General features: G+C 54.1%; 1 protein-coding gene across 2 annotated transcripts; it reads right to left on the bottom strand.

Annotated features, from left to right (window-relative positions):
• Positions 1-1661: 1661 nt before the first annotated feature.
• On the bottom strand, positions 1662-19498 carry LOC101842045 (NADH-cytochrome b5 reductase 3). Of its 2 annotated transcripts, none has more exons than XM_040754082.1 (9): positions 19363-19498; positions 12649-12780; positions 9756-9828; positions 9359-9465; positions 8060-8189; positions 7602-7685; positions 7395-7480; positions 6181-6280; positions 1662-2636 (listed from the first exon to the last, which is right to left on the bottom strand). In XM_040754082.1, the coding sequence occupies exons 1-9, from the start codon at positions 19381-19383 to the stop codon at positions 2464-2466; spliced, it is 906 nt and encodes a 301-aa protein (XP_040610016.1). In that variant the 5' UTR covers positions 19384-19498; the 3' UTR covers positions 1662-2463. The 2 variants fall into 2 exon arrangements, with proteins under 2 accessions (XP_040610016.1, XP_021081070.1); XM_021225411.2 differs by lacking the exon at positions 19363-19498 and adding an exon at positions 17082-17146.
• Positions 19499-22280: the final 2782 nt, after the last annotated feature.

Raw genomic sequence — 22280 nt, 5'->3', positions numbered from 1 at the left:
GACTGTTTGCCCTATCCTGCTGTCTTCTGCCAGAGCCACCCTCCCAATAAACCCCTTGGATGAGCTTTGGGTGAAGATCTTTTGCGGTGGCGACCGAGCAGAGGGCGACCCTGGGCAGAGCAGAGCGAGCAGGGCTGTAACACTTTTGCTGGGGAATCCTTCCCTGTTGTAGCAACTTCGCCTGAGAAACCTCGAGCAAAACTGCTACACTGGGTGAACATCCCCAGCTGGAAAGACCCTGTCCTGCTGGAGCAGAGCCGATACACTGGAGAAGCCTTTCCCTGAGGCAGGGCTGTAAGCTGATATGCTTACTGCGACCTGTGGTGGTCCTTAGCTCCCGAGCTCCAAGATACCTTTCCATCTGAGCTGTGTAACACTCAGTATTCTGTGACTCCCGAGTGCCAGAATACCTGACCCATCCTGATCTGTCTGAAATGCCCACAATTTCTCCACACCCCAAGGTCAACTTCTGGAAATAAAGGGGCCATTGATGGGCTGGAAAACTGAGGCAGAAAGGGCCTGGGGCAGTCCAGCACATCTCCTACTCCTAGTTGGTTTTCGAAGAGTAAGACGATCCCTTCCCTTTCAAACCCCAGCCCTCACTCGGATTTCACACCCTCAGGCAGCACAGACCTAACCTGTGGCGATGGCTCACACTGGTTGGGGCCTGAGATTCTAAGTGGAGCACACAAGAGTCCCGTGTGCAGCCTTCCAGGGACATAATAGGGTAGGTGAGGTTTCCATGGGCATTTCTGCGACCCCTCACGCTCTTCCTGGCTCCACTCTGGACTTACTAGCTAAGGCGGGTGCGTGTGTTTGTGTTTATGTGGGTTTCTTTCCCTACTGCTCACTCCCTTGAGTATAGCACCACCCCCTCCTTTACCATTTTCTAGATTCTAGCCACCTATGTTCTTGTATGTATGTATGTGTGCGTGCGTGCGTACATTCACCAACTGTACAGCACATGTAGAGGTTAGAGATCAACGCTAGGTGTCTCCCTCTCTGCTTTTTTTTTTAAGAATTATTTATTATGTATATAGTGTTCTGCCTGCCAGCCAGAAGAGGGCACCAGATCTCACTACAAATGGTTGTGAGCCACCATGTGGTTGCTGGAGACTGAACTCAGGACCTCCGGAAGAGCAGTCACTGCTTTTAACCACTGAGCCATCTCTCCAGTTGCCCCCCTCCCCCAACACACCTCATGTTTGACAGGGTCTTTCAGTGACCTGAGCATCTGCCCAGCGGGACCAGGCCTTCACATCCCAGCTGTCTCACCAGAGGCGGCCTCCCTGGAGTTGTAAGAGCAGCCGTACTCCCTCCTGCTGTCTGCAAGTGACCATCTTACCACTTTCCCAGGAGAGCAGGGTTGGGGACCAGGGAAGGAAAGGCAATGGCAGAGGCATCACAGGGAAACCTCAGCATGGGACAGTGGACCAGGAAAGAGCAGAGGAGCGCCTCCCTTCCCCTCTTCCACAGGTCTGTCCCGACCTGGGAGAGTGACAGCCATCAGTAAGGTGACAAGGGTGGGCTTCCTGTCTACTTCCCCCTCTCCCCAAACTCTGAACAGGCAATAAAATGCATATCTGAAAAAAATAAAGCCTGTGCCACAGGGCCCTCCTGCCCCTCCCTGGCCATCCCCATGGAGACTCTAGAAGGACCAGTATTAGCAAAGGTTTACTTCAACTCTTGTTTGCCCATAAATGACTAAAAAAAAGCCAGGGTGCAGGAGACATCACCTGCTGGGCAGTGTCGGGCACTGGGTCTGTCTCAACAAGAGGCACACTCAGCAGCCCTCCCCCAGGCTGGGGACCAGGCAGGAGCAAGGCTTGGGATAGAGAAACAGGCCAGACCAAGCCGGGGACCCCAAGGTCTACCACGCTCTGTCTGTCCCACTGACGACTTAGGGCACCCAAGGCTATAGGGGGACACCAGCTTTTGGAAGGGGCCATGTGTTGCCCCAGGAACTCTTGGCCAGCAGTGGGGGTAGCTTGTCACTACCTCAGAGAACCTCTGGGCATGACTGTATAGTGTAGTGTTAGGGGCACAGGGCAGGCCATGGCCTAAGGCAGGTGGGTGGGTGGTAGGCATGGATCCTGGGACTGCGGCGGCTACCCTTCCCTTTTCCTTTCTGTAGACTGGTCCATGACGATGGGTAGACATGGTACTGACAGCTGTGTGTGTGTGTAAGGGGGTGGTCATGGGACATCTCTGAAAATGGCTAGTTAGTGCCAAACAGAAGCCTATGCAGAAAGTGGTTAGCAGGGGCCACCTGATATAAAGTCCTGATCCCAAAGGCCCCTCAGGGGCCAGTGCAGCTGGAAGACCAGGGCTGGGCAGGCCAGGCTGAACCCAGGCCCCAGTATGGATGTGTGCTTATGTCAGAGTGAGGGACAGTGGTGACAAGGGACAGGCGCTGCGGTGAATACATGAGCAGCAGGCATGGGAGTGGCCAGCATCCGGCCATCAGAAGGTGAAGCATCGCTCCTTGGCGTGGCCCACACGCTCCAGGTTTGGCAAACAGGCAAACTGGATCATGGGTGGAGGTCCACACATCAGTATCAGCGTCTCCTCCCCAGGGGGCGGAAGGTGATCCCTGATCATCTCCTCGTTCACGAAGCCCTGGCTGTAGTTCCAGGCTGCAGAACAAGAGACCAGTCCAGTCAGAATGGAATCCGCTGCCCACCTGACCCACGGTTTCTGTCCATCCTGTCCTCTCCCAGATGTTACACACGCCTGAACCCACACCTTCCTGCTTGCCCTCACCTACCTTACAATTTCAAAACTGCCCCACGGGCCCCCACAACTATCATAGGATTATTTAGTCTAGGATGGAGTTCGGCCCATGCATGCTAAACATGTGTCCCGCCCAGGGTACAGCATACGGATTTCATTTTATAGAAACGGATGCCCAGAGGACCCAAAAATGTTCAAGGTCACATCCAACTAACTAGTCTCCTTAAGGAGGTGACCAGCCCGGGCTGGTGGGAGTGACATTCTCTATACCTTGAACCCCAGCTGCAAGCTCCCTGCCTGACTCTTCTGCCACCAGAATCAGCCCCCACAAAGCAGGGTCTTGTTCCCAGCTGTGTTCTGGTCCCTCGCCTGAAACTGCTACTCAGTACAGTGAGCAGGCCAGGAGAGATTACAGGCTCAGGACTGAAATCCCAGCACTTGAGAGAGACAAGGGAAGTGAGGATGTGAATTCAAGGCCAGTTAGAGGACTGCAGAGTGAAACTGCCTCAAAATAATTAAACAAAACCAAAGTCCCTGGAAGGGACAGCTTGTAAGAACAGCCCTCAAAGTCACTGGTGAGGCCTGGGCACCAGGTGGCAGCTGCTCCCCCCAGGTCCCGCCACCACCTCCCTCTCTTTCCTGGGCCTGTGTGTATACTACCTCCACCCCTCCTGTCCCTCATAACAGGAAATACAGAAAGAAGCTACCACATGGCCGCTGGGGTGGGTTCTGGCTGGCTGGTTCGGGACGTTCAGAACAATTCTGATACCTCTTAGTCCACCTGAGGGAACCTGCACCAGGCCAGTCCCTGCGCTGTGCCCCCCCCCCCATGGGCACATTCTCTAGATTGGTTTCAGAGCAGAGGATGCTGGACAACTGACACCTGCCAGTGTGGCTGCTTCGAGACTCGGGACTCCATCAGGTCTGGCAGAGGCCCCTCAATCAACCCCTCCATCCACTCAGGGTTATCTCTTGCTTGTCTCTGCCCTCTGAAACCCAGACACACTTCCTCAAAGCCCTCAACACCAACAGAAACAGCACAGAAACCTAAGGTATAAAAGGCACCGAGGCCAGGGAGATGGCTCAGTGGGTAGAGGCACTTGCTGTGCAAGCCAAGACTGGTGACCTGAGCTCCATTCCCAGAACTGAACTCTACAAACTTATCCGCTAACCTCTACACATGTGCCATGGAATGCACCTGCAAACACACACACACACATACATATACACACACACACACACACAGACACACACACAGACATACACACACACCACACACACAGAGACACATACACACACACACACATACACACCACACACACATACACACACACACACACACAATCCTTGTTTTAAAAGGCACTGTCTGACAGGGAGGCACTGCCTATGACATCTCCTCTATTCAGTCCCAGTCCAGTGTGTTTTCTCCATCAGGTCCTCCGGTCCATAAACTCCATGAGCTGAGTAACTGAGCGCACTTCCCTTTGCATGCGGGCTGTCGGGAATGTCAGGGACACACAAGGCCCACTGTGGCAGTCTTCCTCCTCAGCAATGCTTCTGTGTGAGCCCATCCCTGACTCCACTTGAGGCGAGTCCTTGTTTTTCTTCCATTCCTAAATTCCATTTGTACCCCTCTGACTCAGCGTGAGTCACTGCAGGCTCCCTAGGATTCCCCTGGAACAAGGCGTGGCACAGGCAGACAGCTGCCTGGGAACAAGCTGTCTGACAGCACAGACAGGTATGGAGGAGAGGCTCCCAAGGCATTCACAAGGTGTCTCCTAATCCAGGTCCCAAAGGCAGCCCTGGGGAAGCCTAGCGCTTGCCACATGTGTGGGCTGCTGGCCCTGTGTCTGGGTCCCAAGGGCCTGTTGCTGCTTCCTTGTGGGTCAGGGTGGTATTGGATAAAAGGGAAATGCCAGCTGATTACCCAACTCTAGCCTTGTTTGGGGGTGGGATGGGACAGCCCAGCCCTGCAAGGTGGTCTACATTTCCACAGACCGCCACCAGGGGGCAGAACTGGCCCTGGCCCTCTAGAGGGCAGTCTCCAGTTAGCCCTCCCAGGCATACCCCCTCCCACTACTTTACAAAAGAAGCGAAGCCGTCCAGACACCCACACCCACACCCACACCACACCCGGTGCCTGGCTGACTCACGGGCATGGCTTGGCCCACATGCTCTGGAGTAGCTGTTTATTCCCACTGAAACTCCTTCCTGCTGGGGAAGGGCAGAGGCCAAGACTCATAAAACTCTAGAAATTAGTCTCCCTGGAATTACAAAGGCCCTCAGGTGGTCTACGGGAAAGGACTCTTCAGTGGAGCTGCCTGCAAGGTGCACGGAGAGCTCCTGGGATGCCAGGTCATGAGTGGGCACCCACGCTGGGGTGGGCTTCCCGGTGATGTGGCTACTTTAGTCACCATGTTCCTGCAAGTGACCCTCAGCCATGCTTCTAGGTAAGCCCAGTAGACCACTGGGCGCCATCAGGATGGACTCGGGTGTTATCATCCCTTTGTTCTCTGCTCTCTCTACCAAAGATAAATAGAAACTGTCTTTCTGCCCCCTCCACCTGGGGTTAATAGGAACAGTCTATCTTTGCCCTCTGTCAGGGGTGGCTAGAAAGTTTATCTTTGCCCTCTGTCGGGGTGACTAGAAACAGTCTACCTTTGCCCTCTCTTGGAGGAAGTAGGGGCAGCTACTTTCTTTACAGCAAAGACAGCAGTGTTCGTTTTTTTGTTATTGTCGTTGTCATCATTTTAAGGGGTTAGGGTCCCATGTGGCCCAGGCTGGTCTTGAACTTGCTATATGGTTGAGAATGATGAACTTCTCCTGAGCGCTGAGATGCCAAGCGTGTGTCATGCCCAGTTTTTGTTATGCTGCAGGTCATGCCTGGGCTTCATGCCTGCAGAGTAGGCCCATCCCAACACTGACATGACCTCCTACAGCCTCATTTTTTACTCAGAGCAGGAAAAGCAGGACAGCTCAGTTCCCAGAGAGCAGTGTCCCGGGAGTCTGGGGTTCTTGTCCCCTCACTCCAGCACGGGCCTGGCCCTCCACAGCACCGTGAACTGAGCCCACAGCTTATGCAGGTGCACGGCAGTGTCAGGGCAAGCATGCATCCCAGCCGCTCTCCAGAGCGAGTGACCAGAAAAAACAGACTGCTACAGACTACCAACCACATAGCAGCTGCCACCCCAACCCTCAGCACTGTCCCAAGGCCTACCCAAGGTGATCCAGGCCCAAGGAGACAGTGTGGCTTCTCTGTCCAGCAGAGCAGTGTGGAGATGGGGGTTCCAGGCCTGCCTCTGCTGCATCCTAGCTGTGGGATGTGGGCACTTAACTTCCCCTCTCTGAGATCTAGTTCTTCCACGGCCATGCGTGCAGAATGAGCTGCTGAAGGCTCAGGGCTGAGTCTAGGTGCCTCCCACTCCACCTGGGGCTCCCCACACTCACCATCAGGGGCTTTGTCCACTGTGTACCAGAGCTTGAAGCGAGCGGAATGTTCGTTCCTCAGCTCCTCCAGCTCAGGCCGAAGCAGGATGTCTTTCTCGGACTGCAGGAGACAGGCCACCCAGTCAGGAAAGGTGACTCAGGAGCTGCCCTTGGGGATCTCGACAGGGACAACCCAGGGGTGGACTGTCATGCCCCTGTGGGCCACACACAGCAGCTCACTAGAATCCTAGTGACATAGTGGCCCCCTCTAGTCACCTCACCTGCAGGGCCCCTCAAAACAGCTAACCAATGGGTCCTTATAAATGGAGCCTGTAGGGTTGGAGGGATGGCTCAGTCGTTAAAGGCTATGCTCACAACCAAAACTATAAATGGAGCCTGTGAGGCGGGCACGGTGACTCATGCTTACAATTCCAGCATCCAGAGGCAGAGGCAGCAAGATCATGAGTTCAGGACCACCCTCCACTTTGTAGGTTTACGGCCAGCTTAAGCTCTCTCTTTCTCTCTCCTTGGTCTAGCCAAGGCCCCAGTGTGGACATCAATGTGTTTTCTACAGCTGTGCAGGCACCAAGTCTCGGGACAGTTGAGACTTGATCTGGGACAGGACATGCTTCCCTTGGGCCACTGTGCCTGATACATGGGCAGTGCAGAGCTGGGCCTGACAGACCCTGGGGACAAGATGACCTGGGCCATATCTGAGAAGCACAAGGTGCCAGGTCTCGCCTCTACACCGCCGGGACAGGTGGGACTCAGCGTGGTCCCCCAGAGACATCACATAATTTCATATTTGGCCACAAAACATAGGACCTGAGAAGGCTCTTGTGACAGTCCTGCTTCATCAGCCTAGACTACCAGTAAGAAGAAAGGATAAGCTCCTCATGCTACACAGCAGGGCACAAAAGCCAGGCTTCAACCATGCTTAGAGGGCTGCATCCCAGGCAGCCCTGTCTCTGCCCAGGCATTTCAGTGTCCTCCCAGTCTACCAGAGTTCCGGTCTCTGCCCTAGGCCAAGGCAGGAGCAAGTGTGGAGGAAGGAGTTTAGGAGAGGGAGATGGCCCAGGGCTCCCTCATTAGCAGCCACCCACATCTGCTGCTGCCAAGAATGTCTGCCCTGCCCCTCGTTCCAGACATCCTCGGCACCGCTGCAGAGCCTTCAGAAGCTTGTACAGGGCCTGGCCAAGCCCCAAGCCTGCCTGTTCTGGGGACTGTTCACTGACCTGGTTGGCAAAGAGCAGGTAGCACACAGTGTGGTCGTCTGGGTCCTTCATGACAGCACGGATCACTTGTAGCATTGGGGTGATACCTATAAAACAGGGACCCCACCCACTGGGGAGGCCTGGGACACCCAGGCCTGGCCTCAGACCTGCCTCTTCCCATCCACACATCCTAACCCAGCACAGCTCAGCTGGGGCTCCAGCCCTTACCTGTCCCTCCTGCAATCATGCCTACAGACTTCACTGTCCTGACAACGGGGCTGGACTTCTTGTCTGCACGGATGGCAAACTTCCCTAGGAAGAGAACGATGGGTGATTGAAGCAGTTAAGCCCTACAGGGTCCAGGGCAAAGAGAACACCACACAGCCACGGCCCTGTTGGAGTGACAACTAGAATCCAGGACCCCGCTCAAATGAGTCCTCTCATGGGAAAGAGAGAGCAGAGGGAGGCAGAGTGAAGGATCCCCACTCAGACACTGGCTGGGTAGTTTGGGGGCACTGAGTAGGCAAAGCAATGCCCCAGCCAGGGGCAGCCCCTGTACTGGCCACTTATCCGTTAAACTGCCAAAGAACCAAAACAGGGGAGAACACCACCTGCCCCGCCCCCGCAGAGTCTCTCTCCAGTTCCTAGGATCTTTCCCAGCTCCCAGGGATGCCTGCTCCAGTCACCTTTGCCCTGGTAGACCAGCAGCCCGTTGGGGCCCCGGAATTCAATGGTGTCTCCAATATTCATGTTTTCCAGGTATTGGGACATCTTTCCTCCAGCGGGAAACTTGGGATGGGTGTCCTTGAAGTAAACCTGCAAGCCACACAGGTGTCTCTCAGTCCCTACCCAGCCTTGCTGTACCCCAGGCTCTCCTAAGGTCCCATTCACCCAAACCTAAGTCTTTCACCCCACACCTCACAAAGGCAAGGCTTCCACCTGCCACACCGGGCGACCAGCTGGACGGCCATGCTGTACCAGCTGAGGTTGTATGTCCACATCTGCCAGCAATAAGGCTCAGCACATCAACTCGGCCAGCCCCCTCCTGGAACACGCTTCAGTCACACAAACATCCCCCTTGAAGCAACTTCCTTCCAGCCCCTGTGGGATTACTGTCTTGGGAAAGGGGAGGCTGTGATACAAACAGCCTAAGAATATGGACACAGAGGAGCAGCCTTGCCCCTGTCAGGGCTGAGCCATCTTCCCAGGGGCCTAGACCTTGGAGACAAGCAGGACATGGTGGGGAGGGGAGAGGCGGGCAGAGCACTGTCATAGGCTCTGGTGCACCCAGGCCAGCAGGGCCACGGACACTCAGGAAGGGCTGCCATCTACGGCCTCTCTCCCTCCCTCTCCCTTTCTCTTCTGCCTCCCTCCTTCCCTCCCCCCCCCTACACTGCCCACCTCCCTCCCTCTCTCTCTTCCCTCCCCCCTCCCTCCCTGCTAGACGCACACCGCACACACCCCCATCTCCCTGCACTCCTCTTATCTGACCAGAGATTCCAACCAACGGTCCATGACCATTTCCTTTGTTTCTGGACAAAGTCCCAAGCCGGACTGGGACACACAAGGCCCTGTCTAGCCCTATGGATGTCTCTACCATTTAGCCTTCAAGACCCTGCTCCACGATTTTTGTTGTTTTGTTTGCTTGTTTTCTGAGACAGGGATTCTCTGTATAACCAGCCCTGGCTGTCCTGGAACTCGCTCTGTAGACGAGGCTGGCCTTGAACTCACAGAGATCCGCCTGCCTCTGCCTCCCGAGAGCTGGGAATAAAGGTGTGCGCTACCAACGCCCGGTTCTGCTCTGCACTTTTGGATGTCAATTCTCAAGCCCTCTGACCTCAGAGTCTTTACACCCGGAAGGCTTCCTTCCCTCTTCCCTCTTCACTGGGTCAACACCCACTCCCCTTCTCTGCTACCTGAGTAGGAAGCAGGTTACCACCCCCACCCCCTCCCCGTCACCTGCCGACATGCCCTGGGGACCCCACCTTGACCACCAAGTCCACGAAGCCCTTGTCATCATCGCTAGAGACGGGGGTGTAGGGCCGAATGACCAGGTTCCCATCGATCCTACTTGAGAGGTAGATGTGCTGGCCTGTAAGACGGGGAGGGGTCATTTGGGGTCAGGCGCTATCTCCCCAGAAGCTTACCTTCCCATGGCCCTACACTGTCCCACACTTAAACTCTGGCCTGGCCTTGGCTCCCACTGCTCCCTCCCACCTCACAAGGGACACTCTAGCACACACACCTCAGCGCTGGTCTCTACACCTATGCTGGTGCCACTGTGGGGGAGGGGGACGGACATAGGCCCACTCTGCAAGGCTAGGCACGCTGCCCCTCCTCCCCCTGGACTCCAAGGAGATGGGCTGGGTTGGACGGACTCACCGATGGGAAGGCCCAAGATGTGCTGGGGTGAAGGCAGGGCGAAGCGGAAGCGCCGTGTGTCATGACTGATGATCTGCAAAGAGGCAGAGCTGCTGAATCTCAGAGCCCCCAATCCCTCTGCAGTGACATCGATGTCACCAGCACACACACACACACACACACACACACACAGGGGGAGGGGGTCAGGCTCATGTTCGCCCACACAGCAGGATGGTCAAAGCAAGAATGAACACACAGTCCCAGAGAGGACACCAGACAATCCAGAAAATTCCACTTGGTGGTGGGAAGGATCACCCTCTACTATCAGCGGGAGCCTAAGGTAACAGGAACAACTTACGACCAGACCAGAAAAGGAGCAGAGCTGAGAGGGGTCTTACGTGCCTGGCAGTAGAAGGTTCTAGAAGTCACTGTAGCCAAGAGCCCACAGGAAGTGAGTGGCTATGGCTGAGGCTGAGCTATGTAGGGCCAGGGGCTATAGCAGCCTCCACAGTCTGGGAGGTGCCGGGGTCGGCCAAGGTCAAGAGCCCAAAGTCAGGCCTCTACCCTCCACATGCTGGGCACTAAGGCATAGTCAGCAGCTGGATTGTGGCGGCCACGTCCCCTCCAGGGATGGTCAGGGGCTGCTTACAGCCTAAGGAAAGGACTGAGGAACAGCGTCCTGAGACCCCTCCAGGAGGATCGGGAAGTCTGCCAGTGAGCTCTGGCCACAGCACTAGCCCTGGAGGTGAAATGCAGGCTACCCCATCTTAGGCCAGACTGAGAGAAGGCCATGCCACTCAGGACTAAGTCAGCACAAGGAGGGTGCTGGGCGGGGGAGCCCCACCCTGCACATTTGAACAGAGAGAACCCAGGGCAAGGCTGTGGGCCACTCCACCTCCCAGAACCTTTGGACCAGGCCGAATGCGGACTCCAGCTGACTAGGGGCAGAGTCCAGCACTATTGACTGGGCCTAAGGGCCAAGGACAGACACTACCCTTTGGGGGTTTTTTGAAGGAAGTACCGATAGCTACTAAGACAGCATCTCACGGGGCGTCTTGGCAGGACCACAAAGCAGGTCCACCTGCTGACAGAGAAGAGCAGCACCAGGCTGTGAGGGGGAGGGGAAGAAGCTGAACTCCAGAAATGCCGTGTGCTCATCCACTGTGTGGTCTCATAAAAGACACTAGACAGTCTTGGGACACGAGGCAGCTTTTCTTTTTTTTTTTTTGGTTTTAACAGACAGGGTTTCTCTGTATTGTTTTGGACATGGCTCAGCAGCTAGAACCATTGACTGCTCTACCAAAGGATTCCGGTTCAATTGCCAGTACCCACATGGTAGCTCACAACTGTCTGTATGTAACTCCCGTTCCAGAGAATCTAACACCCTTACAGTTGTAGATGTAGGTAAAATACATAAAATGTGCACATAAGATAAAAATAAATACATTATTAAAACATGATGCTGATCAAGTAATGGTGGCACACTCCTTTATTCCCAGCACTCTGAGTTCAAGGCCAGCCTGGTCTTACAGAGAGAGTTCCAGGACAGCCAGGGTGGTTACACAGAGAAACCCTGTCTTAAAAAACTGAAGGAGCCGGGCGCTGGTGGCGTACGCCTTTCATCCCAGCACTTGGGAGGCAGAGGCAGGTGGATCTCTGTGAGTTTGAGGCCAGCCTGGTCTACAGAGCGAGTTCCAGGACAGCCTCCAAAAACAATACAGAGAAACCCTGTCTCGGAAAAAAACACACACACACACACACACAAAAAAAAGGCAAAAACAAAAACAAAAAATGAGATCTCCATTTTGGTAAGAAAAAAAGTATGTGTCTACTACATATGTGTAAGACTTACTGAGAAGCCACAGGTCTCTTTTGAATTTTTCCCTTCTGTCTCCTCTACAACTCTGGGAACATTACAGACTTACATACATAAGTCCCATCAGCTCCCCACTGAGATGGTCAGTCCCATGGCCATGCACCCCAGGAAGACCCGGGGCCAGGCCCTGAAGCCAAGGCTCCTTCACTCCTCTAGGCTTTGACTCTCTGCTCCCTGACTCGGTTTTCCTGCCACACCCTTCTGGAAGCAAGTAGGGGAAGCCAGGAATAGAGCAGGGAGGGCCCCGAGGAGAAGGAAAGGCAGCTGAGCAGGAGTGGAGAAGCTTAGCCTCAGTCCTGACCAGACGTAGTTCACAGAGGCAGCAAGAGGAAGACATCCAGGCTACGAAGACCAGGCTGTTATCTACCACAGGGCAGGGGCAGGGTGCTCAGCCTCTCACCCTGCTCCCCAGACTAAGTAGGGGTATGTACCAAAAGTCCCAAAGGGACTCTTCCACTCTGATATTCCATGGACAGTGACCACGGTGGGAGACGTTCATAGGGTATTACATTACCCCCAATATAACAGTTACTGTCTTCTTCAGAGCAGCTGTGACTACTCCCAAGAGACATCTCACCCCCAGATGGGGCCTGTGGCTGACTTTCTCTCACAGAAGGATGGGCTGAGGAGGGTGGTGAACCCTCACCTGAGATTCTGACCACTCCCTTCTATACCTCCCATCAGCTGTCTCGGCCTTAGCTGACCCAGCCTAGGGGCCTCCTGGAGGTGCTATAGTGCACAGGGTTGACTCAAGGGGGCCCTCCACCTAAACCTTGTGAGGAAACCCATCATCCATGGCGGGGTGAGGCTGCTTTGGGGTCACCCACAGTCACCCAGGCTTTGTAAATGAGACCAACAAATTCACTGGTTACCCACTGTGGCTTTCAAAGGAGTTCACACAATGGAGAGCAGGGTCTGGATCCCTCCATGGCCTTAGGAGGGACATCCCTGTGTCTCTCCATCTGTAAAATGGGCAGATAACAGAGGGGGTACCCAGGAGTCACAGGAATGCGGGGCGTAGGTGGGTGGGGCAGTCACCTCCTTGTCGATGAGCCGCAGCGGGTACTTGATGTCGGGGTTCTCAAGGGTGATGGCAGGTGAGGAGCGCTGAAACAGCTTCATGAAGAGACTGTAGAGGAACCACACGGGAGACAGCACCACGCGGCTCAGCTGCAGGGACGGAGTGGGCCCGAGGTCAACACAGGGCAGGAAGAAGCCCTGCCCCTCCCTCACAGGTGACACTTCACCAGCATCTCCAAGCCTTTCCTCCTGTGACCTTTCTCTGTCAGCCCTGTCCAGGGAGCTCCATTTGACAGTCCATTAGAAAAAAACTAACTATGAGAACCAGACTCACGACGCCTGCCACATCCATCAGTCAGCCATCTGCCCAGTGTCACAGGAAAGTTTAGGAAACTCTGGACCTCTGACCCTCTCAACTGTGGAGATTACAGCCATGTGTGTCGTGCATTCTGGGCAAGTACTCTACCAGCTGAGTCAAACCCCAGACCCAAGTTCCAGTTCTCAGCCCCACTCAGAATCTGAGAGCCCTACACAGGCCACAGGCCTCCAGGCATTTATGAACCAGTTTCCTAGGAGTCACTGACTCCACACTTTCTCCTCACTTCCTCTCAGAGCCAAGGAAACAAGCCAGTGAGGTTGGAGAAGTTGAGTCACTCCCCAAAAATAATGACCCTGAGGCTCTCTCCCCGGGTGCTGGGCTCTGCCTTCAGCAATGGGCTGGGCACTGCTCCTCACTGGTTGAGTAGCCCTGGGCAGCTGTTTTGGAAAGTTGGGCGTAGCTAAAAGAAGTGAGTCACTGGATCTGGCCCTGGCCCTTTCTCGGGGCTTCCTGGTTAGCAGGGATGTGAACAGCCTCAACCACAGGCTCCTACTTCTACGGCCATAACTTCCCCACCAAGACAGACTGAAATTACAAGTCAAAAGCTCTTTCCTCAGTGGTTATTTCTATCTGGTATTTGGATCACAGGAGAAGTACTGTCACCCACCCACTGAGCCATTTGGTTGGTCCTGTTGTACCCCGTAAGGAAGGATAGATACTCTTGCTCTCAAGGCTCAGCCTCACTGGCCTGCTCTCTCAAAGCCCTGTCAGGACTCCCCGCCCTCCAGCAGCTCAGAAGGGCACCCTGCCTGAGCCTCTGGTCCCATATGCAGAATGGCTCCTCCCAAGGAGCATGAGCTAAGCTGGGGGCCTCCTGATTCCCAGGGGGATATGCAACCTGAGAAGTAGAGGAACAGTAACCTGACACACCCTCACCCCCAAACCGGCCCTGCAGGTCCCAGCATCCCCAGCAGCCAAGGGCCCTTTGTTGGGCTCAAAACAAACTGCCTCTCTCCTGGCCAGGGCCTCACCCCATAGGCCCCTGGCATACCACCCATAGGGTCTAAAAAGGGCCCGTTGCTGGACCACACCCATTTAATGAGAACTATTGTGCCCAGCATCATGTAAGCACCTTACCTGTCCCAAGGCTCGCTGAAGAACCAAGAAAGGGTCCCGTAAGTCTTGGGACTCTGAAGAAAGTGAATGAGGCTTCCAAAGGCCATGCACAGAGCAAACACCAGCCATGAGCCCTGAGCTGGCACTGCATCAAGGATAAGGCCATGTGTCCCTGGGACCACCACACTTCAGCCCTTGACTAAAATTTAGTGGCTACTCCAAGCCACAGAGGGGAAACAGGCTTGAGAGAATCACCCTGCCCTGAGCTGGCACTGCATCAAGGACAAGGCCATGTGTCCCTGGGACCACCACACTTCAGCCCTTGACTGCAGGTTTAGTGGCTACTCCAAGCCACAGAGGGGAAACAGGCTTGAGAGAATCGCCCTGGCCCGAGTCACACCAATGATCATATTCATGCCACCATCTGCCAGCTTTCTCAGGGTAAATAAGTGGCTGGCCATGGGGACAAAACCAAATAAGAATGAGACTGCAATTTGACTTCAGGACTTTTTAGTCCCATCTTGCTGTTCATAAGCCACCTCTGGGGACAAGTCCTACTGTGCCCACACCACAATCCTCAGCCCAGGCCCAGATACCATGACCCTAAAGAAGGCCCAAGCGTATCTCCAGCGCCAGCTTCCCCAACCAGCAGGCTGCTCCACTCCCACCAAACCCACAAGCGTTCCTACCTTCAAAGCACCCGATCTGCGGCTCCAACACGGGCCTCCTCTCCCTGCTCCCTCCACAGCTCACCTTGCTCCAGCCTTGGCACACTTTCCTTGCCCCCAGCGCCCGCCTTTAGATGCATCTAACCAGCCTCTCCCATGGATCTTTCAGAACCCAACTCAAATACTAAGTCTTTCCTGAGGAGCCACGCCTACTAACCAGGCCCTTGGTGACTTTTCATAGCCTCAACTTCTCTGTAAGCTCTCTGGGGTTGGGATTTTTTTCTGCTAGATGGTTCCATGGCACATAGCAAAACTATATCCAGAAGCCACCACTGTCAGGAGCCCTGGAAATGAGCACCAATGACTCCACCCAACTGGACCTGTGCCCTGTTTTATCTTCCCAGCAGGGATCTGAGTACACAGTCAGGCTCACCAGCTGGAGTCCCCTTGGCCCGCAGCTGGCCTCCCAGGGCTGCCACACACCTGGATTATTCCTGACCCTCTACCGTGGCATGAACAGGTAATATCCCCCATAGGCTCATGGATTCGAACACTTGGTCCTCAGTTCATGGTGCTGTTTAGGGACATCCTAGAACCTTTAGGAGGTATAGCCTTGTGGAGGAAGTACCTCACTGGGGGCCGACAGCAATCTCTGCTTCCTGTGTGTGGTTGAGATGTAATCCCCCAGCTTCCTGTCCTTGCATGGTGGACTCTACTCTCTGAAACCATGAGTCAAAACAAACTCTTCCTTAAGTTGTTTATCACAACAATGGAAAAGTGACTAACACAAGAAGTGCAGCGGTCACCACGTCCCTATTTAACAAAGGAGGCTCACAGAGGCCCAACATGGAGTTCAGATTTGGTTCCATGTGTGGGCCAGCCCACAATCCTCACTCACCCTAAACCCACCAATGCTGGACAGTTTTGAGGGCAGAGTCTTTGTAGACACTCCTGCGTCAGGACCCTGGGTAGGTCCCTGAACATAAGCTAGGGTGCACACAGCCGCTCCACAGTCCTGGGCTCAGAATGGCTTACCTCTCCTGCCTCCAGGTAACTTAGGGTTGCCTGCTCACCACTATCCCAGTACTTGGTACAGGAGGCACTCAGCAAACATTCGTGCAATTACCGAAAAGGACAACAACATCCTTCTCTCCCGACCCTTCATGTCTCTCTGGCTTATGTTGTCTAGAAAGTTCCAGAAGCAGGGTAAAAGCCAAGACTTCTCCCTAGTGAGAGAAGGGTTCAGCCTTTCCTATTTCCCCTACAGACCGTAGGCTTAGCACAGGCTATGGAGGGAGCCAGGCCATCTGCTCCTAGCCTTGGAGCATGCTCAGAAGGTACAGGTTTCAGGAGCTAGGACTAGCCTCCTGGCTGCTCTCAACAGGCACTGCCCTCTTACCTCAACCCTCAGGCTGCATCTGGGAGGTACTCCCAACTCAGGTAAGAAAACAGGCGCTTTAGTAACAAGCCTGAGTCCAGGGTTACTTCTGGACACTGAGAAGTGAGAGGCCAACCTTTTCTAACATAAAAATTCCTATCTAGAAAGGTAGCTGTGACAAGTCATTCAGTCAACAGCGTCAGCAGGCACTCCTGTATATGTGTGTGATCCAGGCCTAAACTCCATGTTCAAGGAGCTCAAACTGGAGGGGGAGACAGACCCAGTCACAGGGAGCTGAACCAAGGCCAGGAGCAGTCGAGTGAAGGCTGATCTCCAATAGTTAGAAGCCCAACGAGACTCAGTCACCAGAGGGCTGGGTGTATTGTGTCCTCTCTGGCATAGAGTAAACAGGTTGTCCCCATCCCTCCATGGCACCACCCTAGTCCCAGCGGCAGTGGCCAAGTAAACAGGAGGCAGATGGCTGAGGCCAAGTCACTGCCCCAGTTCCTCCCCAGCCGTATGAACACGAACACACACACACACACACACACACACACACACACACACACACACACACACACACACACACACACCATCTTACCCCAACCAGTTACAAGTACTTGGGGGCAGCTGCTTCCCAGACTTTGACCCTCAGGCCATCCCATGTACCAAGAAACCCACCCCTTCTTCTCCTTGCTCTGACAGTAAAGAGGAATAAGGGAAACTGGGTGCCAGGACCCAGGAGGGAGCCCCGAACTCACTTATCATCATAGCTAAGGGGTGCACGGTCTGCCTCCCACCCGAAGGACACCCTGCCTGGCTGCTCTCTGGCATCTTTCCCTCTAGGACCCTGGAAACCAGTCTGCCCAGGTTGAATCGGGAGAGCGGGCACAGAGCCCAGTCCCGGCCTCCCTCCCGGTGCCAGCTCCCTGACCTGGGGCTTCAATAAACCAGCCACCAACTCGCTTACCTGCCTGTCACCCACTTGTCAGCTGTCCTGCCAGATCAAGTGACCACAGCCCTCCTGGTCTTGTTCTAAGTGGGAGGAAGTAGGAGGAAATGGAGGAAGTCCTGAAGCAGGGGGGCTCTGGGCTGGGCTCCAAAGTGTGGGGGAAGGGAGCCCAGGAGGAGGAACAGGTGGGTAGTTGAGCCACCCTTGTTGGTTCTAAGCTACCAACCAGGCTCAGGGTTGCTGAGCCAGTGGGAAGAGTAATAATAGGTCTGTCAGGGCTTGCTGGAACTCACAGACAGACAGAGAGACAATCCAGAATAGCAGGCTAAGCATGCAGTGTTTTCCACTCGAATAGCTGACTTGAGTGCCGTCCTCTGGGATGGGGCCCCCAGTATATACAGGAGGCCTCCCACAGGGCCTGCATGGCCCAGATAAGACGTCTGGTACACCCGATGCCCAGCTGCTACCCACAGAGCACATGGAGGCTGGATTGTGTATACTGTGGGTACTGGGGACTAAGTGGGACCCCAGTTGGTCCCATAAGTCAAGGACAATAGCAAGCAACCCTCGGACAAATGAGGCCAGGGTGGGAATCTCCTGATAATTTGACAGAGGTCTGCTGCCTGCAAGGAACTCATGTTGACTTAACACGAATGGATGCAATAGCCAGGTGCTGAGTGCTATGACAAACCCACCAACATGGTCCAGAAGGTGAGCAGAGCCTGGAAAGCAGGGGAGGGAGGGGGCCAAGAGCAGTCTCTGGGGAAACTGGTCAGAATGTCATTGTGGGGTGATGTCACTTTGGGGCGATGCCACAGGTTTGCCTTGGGCCAGGTTGCCCCTTGAATGGACCATCCTGAATTGGCCACTCTCTCAAAAGCAAATGCGACCAAGAAGACAGTTGCCTGTCTTCACCAGAAGTCTTGGATCTCAAGGAAAGGAGGACACTCTCCAAGACAGGTGCTGGCCTAACTTTCCCACATCTAAAGAGCTGGGCACCTCAAGGCCAGGATGTGCTTATGCAGTTGGGGCTGGGCACACTCCACATGGATATTCTTAAGAAATCAGAGAGGGCCAGGCGGTGGTGGCGTACGCCTTTCATCCCAGCACTTGGGAGGCAGAGGCAGGTGGATCTCTGTGAGCTCAAGACCAAGCCTGGTCTACAGAGCGAGTTCCAGGACAGCCTCCAAAACAATACAGAGAAACCCTGTCTCGAAAAAACAAAAAAACAACAACAAAAAAAGAAATCAGGGAGGGGGCTGGAGAGATGGCTCAGCAGTTAAGAGCACTGCTTGCTCTTCCAAAGGTTCTGAGTTCAATTCCCAGCAACCACATAATGGCTCACAACCCTCTGTAATGTGATCTGGTGCCCTCTTATGGCCATGCAGGCAAAACAACGTATGCATAATAAATAAACAAATGCAAAAAAGAAAGAAAAAAGAAACCAGGGAGAGGAGGTGGTCTCCAGGGTTGCCAAGGGGGCCCCCAGAGTTGCAGCAAGAGGGTAGATTTCTAAACATTAGAAGGCCCCAGCAGCCTAAGTGCCCTGGGCCGGTGGCCAAGTCTAATGACACTTTAGTGACAACATAGTTGTGTGACAGGTGGCCAAGTCTAAGTGATACTTCATTGACAGCACAGCCAAGGCCTGCGTGTGACAGCAGAAAGTGACAGCATGAAAAATCATGGCCTTGTTTATGGCAGGAAGATGCACCCAATCCCTGGTCTAGCGATATCCTACACACTTTGCCCATGCACACCACACATGCACCCCAAAGTTCTCTGGCCCACACCAGATCACACGTGTCCACTATTCACACATGCGTGTCTTCACGCCCACACCTTCATTCTCTCTCTCTCTCTCTCTCTCTCTCTCTCTCTCTCTCTCTCTCTCTCTCACACACACACACACACACACACACACCTATTGGTTCGTGGTTCCTCCACGAACACACCTGCACACTTACACACGTTCACAAAACCCTTACCTGTGCACTCGTACAGATGCATGCATTTCACATTCTCAGCCGCCCCAACTTTCTGACACTCCCAAGTCACGTCCATTCACGCGGGCACACCCTGTCACGTTCGTGCACAGCCAGGAGGGTCCCCCCAGTGCCCGCCCCGCGCCCGGGCGCCCCTCTGGCCTGCAGCAGGGCCGGCGAGGCGCGGCCACTAGCCAGGGTGTGAGTCACGGTGAGCATGGGGCCGGGTGGGGCGCAGTGCGCCTGAACGGATGCTGGGTGTCCCGGATCGTCCTGTGTCCCCACGCGCCTGGCAACCCCGGACCCCTACCACCTACCGTGCTCAGCTGGGACCCCATGGTGGCGGAGAAGGCAGTAGCTGCGCTGTTCTACACCCGCTACTCGGCCGGCCGCTCCCCCAAAGACCCACCCCAGTCGCAACACCTCGGAGGCGGGGCCGCTCTGCGGAGCCAGTCAGGAGCGCTATGGTGGGCGGATCGGGGCGGAGCCACAAGTTTCCCCGCCCCCCACTTCCGTCCTGAGAAGACAGGAGTGCGTTCTGAGTGGCTGACAGCACCCGCACGGAAGGGGCTCGGCGGGACCCCGGCTGTGGCGCCGCTGTGTGGCCTCGGGCGGTAGCTTGTCGCCTCCGGGCCTGTTACGTCCCGGTGAAGAGAACAAAATGGCGCCCCCCATGATAGGCTCTCAAATATTGAACTTTCGGTCCTGGAGGCCTGCAGGAGCTGCTGTGCTGGCCAGGTCTCAAATCCGCGCCCCTGGGCGTGTTGCCAACACCACTGGCCACCGAGCTCAGTCCACAACCCTGCCCCTGCCCCCCTTAAAGCCTTTGAACCGGTGGCTCCCTCCAGAACTGAGGTCCGGATTAAAGTTCAGGTGTGCTCTTCAAGCAGGCCAGCTCTGACCTTGCACACCCTGGAGGAACCAAGATGCTGCAGGGTGATCTTTGTGGCGCCTGAGCTTTCCTGCCTGTTCATTCTCGATGCTCTGCATCCTCATACCCAACCCGCTGGACTGTGGGCTTCCCCGGGGTCAGGACTCTGCAGTCAGCCGCCCTGTGCGCCTGGAACCCAGAACAGAGTCTAGCATGTAACTACTCTGTAAACACTTGCTCAGTGTGTGACCTAGTGGGGAAGTGAAGGCGTCCCTGATATTCCAGAATATTCTTCAGTGTGGTCCTGGCCAGACAGAGAAGGATAGATCGCTTTGAAAGCACCCAGAACCTGCAGAGCCTGGAGGTGGGGACAAAGTGGGGAGATACAGGAGGTGGGAGAGGCTGAGACAGGTGATGTGAGGCCCTCAGTGATGTGGGACCCGGATGAGCATGAGCGTTTAGAAGGCTCAGTGCGGGAGTGAGGAAGGGACTTGAAGCATGAAATAGGGAACGAGGGCTTGTGTCGTGGCTACCCATGCGTTCAATACCAGAAAAGGCAGGTGGATCTGTGTGAGTTCCAGGCTATACAGTGAGACTTTATTACTTCTTTTTCTTTCTTTCTTTCTTTTTTTTATTTATTTATTTATTTTTTTTTTTTGGTTTTTCGAGACAGGGTTTCTCTGTATTGTTTTGGAGGCTGTCCTGGAACTCGCTCTGTAGACCAGGCTGGCCTCAAACTCACAGAGATCCGCCTGCCTCTGTCTCCTGAGTCCTGAGATTAAAGGGGTGCACCACCAACGCCTGGCCTATTAGTTACTTTTTTGTTGCTATGATAAGACACCATGGCCAAAGGCAACTTTAAGGGGAGTTTATTTTAGCTTACAGTTCCAGAGGGGTTAGAGTCCATTATGGTGGGGCAGCATGGCCACAAGTGGCAGGCCAGCATGGCTGGAGGAGCAAGATGCTGAGAGATAACGTCAGGATCTTAAACCTGAACCACGAGAGACAACTGGAAGCAGGGCCAGTCTTATAAGCTCTCACATCCACCCCTAGTGACATACTTCCTCCAGCAAGACCACATCTCCTAAACTTCCCTAAGCAGTGACACAAAATGGGACATTTCTTATTCAAACCACCACAGAAACCCTGTCTCAAATAATAAAATGAAGAAAGGAAGAAAGAAAGAAAGGAAGGAAGATAAGAAAACTATAGCTGGCATATCTGTAATTCCAGAATTTAGATAGTGGAAGCAGGAGGATAAGGGATTCAAGGTTATCCCTGGCTACATACTGAATCGAGGTTAGCCTATGCTACACGAGACCCTACCTCAAAGAAACAACCATGGGAGGGGCAGCTGCTACCCTGGAATGTAAGGGTAGATCGGCCATCCCTTAAGTATGTTCTCCTTTTAATCTCAGGGCTTATGAGGCTGAGGCAGGAGGATTACAAACTCAAGCCAGTCTGTTCTAGAGTAAGACCTTGACCTTGTCACAAGGGGCGAGAGCATGTGGAGGCTCTTCTTTATGCCTCAAAGTAAGTAGCCTAAAAGGTGTGTACTGGGACTAGTGTCCTTCGCATTCCTTTTTATCCTTTGTGTGATCTCCCCGATCCTCACTGTTGCTTTCCTTAGGGTCATTACTGACTGTCCTTCTCTTCTATCTGGCTGAACCTCTTCATAGCTGTTTCTCTTCCTGAAGGTAACATGGGTCACAAGACACAGTCAACTTTCCTTACTGAGGCAACACTCTGTTATCTCAGAACCGGTCTACACTGGTACTTCAACCCACTGGAAATATTTCTTTCTTTCTTTTTTTCTAGTGGGAAGTTGTTTCAAGACAGGGCTTCTCTGTGTAACAGCTCTGGCTGTCCTGGAACTTTCTTTGTAGACCAGGCTGGACTTCAACCCACAGAGATCCACTTTTCTTTGCCTCCTGAGTGCTGGGATCAAAGGCGTGTGCCACCAATGTCTGTCAAGGAACTGTATTCAAGGGTCACAGCATTAGGAAGGTTGAAAACCACTGCTCTAGGGGAACCAAATGGCCTCTGCTGCCCTCCATGAGAACCTTCTACACATGTGCACGTATAAACATAAATAAAATGAATTTTAAAAAATTAGGTCATGGTGGCACACACCATTAGTCCTAGCACTCAGAAGGCAAAAGCAGGTGGATCTCTGAGTTTGAGGCCAGCCTGGGTTATAGGGAGAGTTCCAGGACAGCCAAGCCTACCTAGAAAAACCTTGTCTCAAAACACACACACACACACACACACACACACACACACACACACACACACACACACAGGAAAAAAATGAAAGCTACCTGAGACCTCTCCCTCCATGCTCCACTCTCCAACTGCCTGGGT

Source organism: Mesocricetus auratus, unplaced genomic scaffold, assembly GCF_017639785.1.
Source record: "Mesocricetus auratus isolate SY011 unplaced genomic scaffold, BCM_Maur_2.0 Super-Scaffold_100010, whole genome shotgun sequence".
Classification (NCBI taxonomy): domain Eukaryota; kingdom Metazoa; phylum Chordata; class Mammalia; order Rodentia; family Cricetidae; genus Mesocricetus; species Mesocricetus auratus.
The sequence above is the reverse complement of the archived record's forward strand: the minus strand, read 5'-3'. Positions and strand labels throughout refer to the sequence as shown.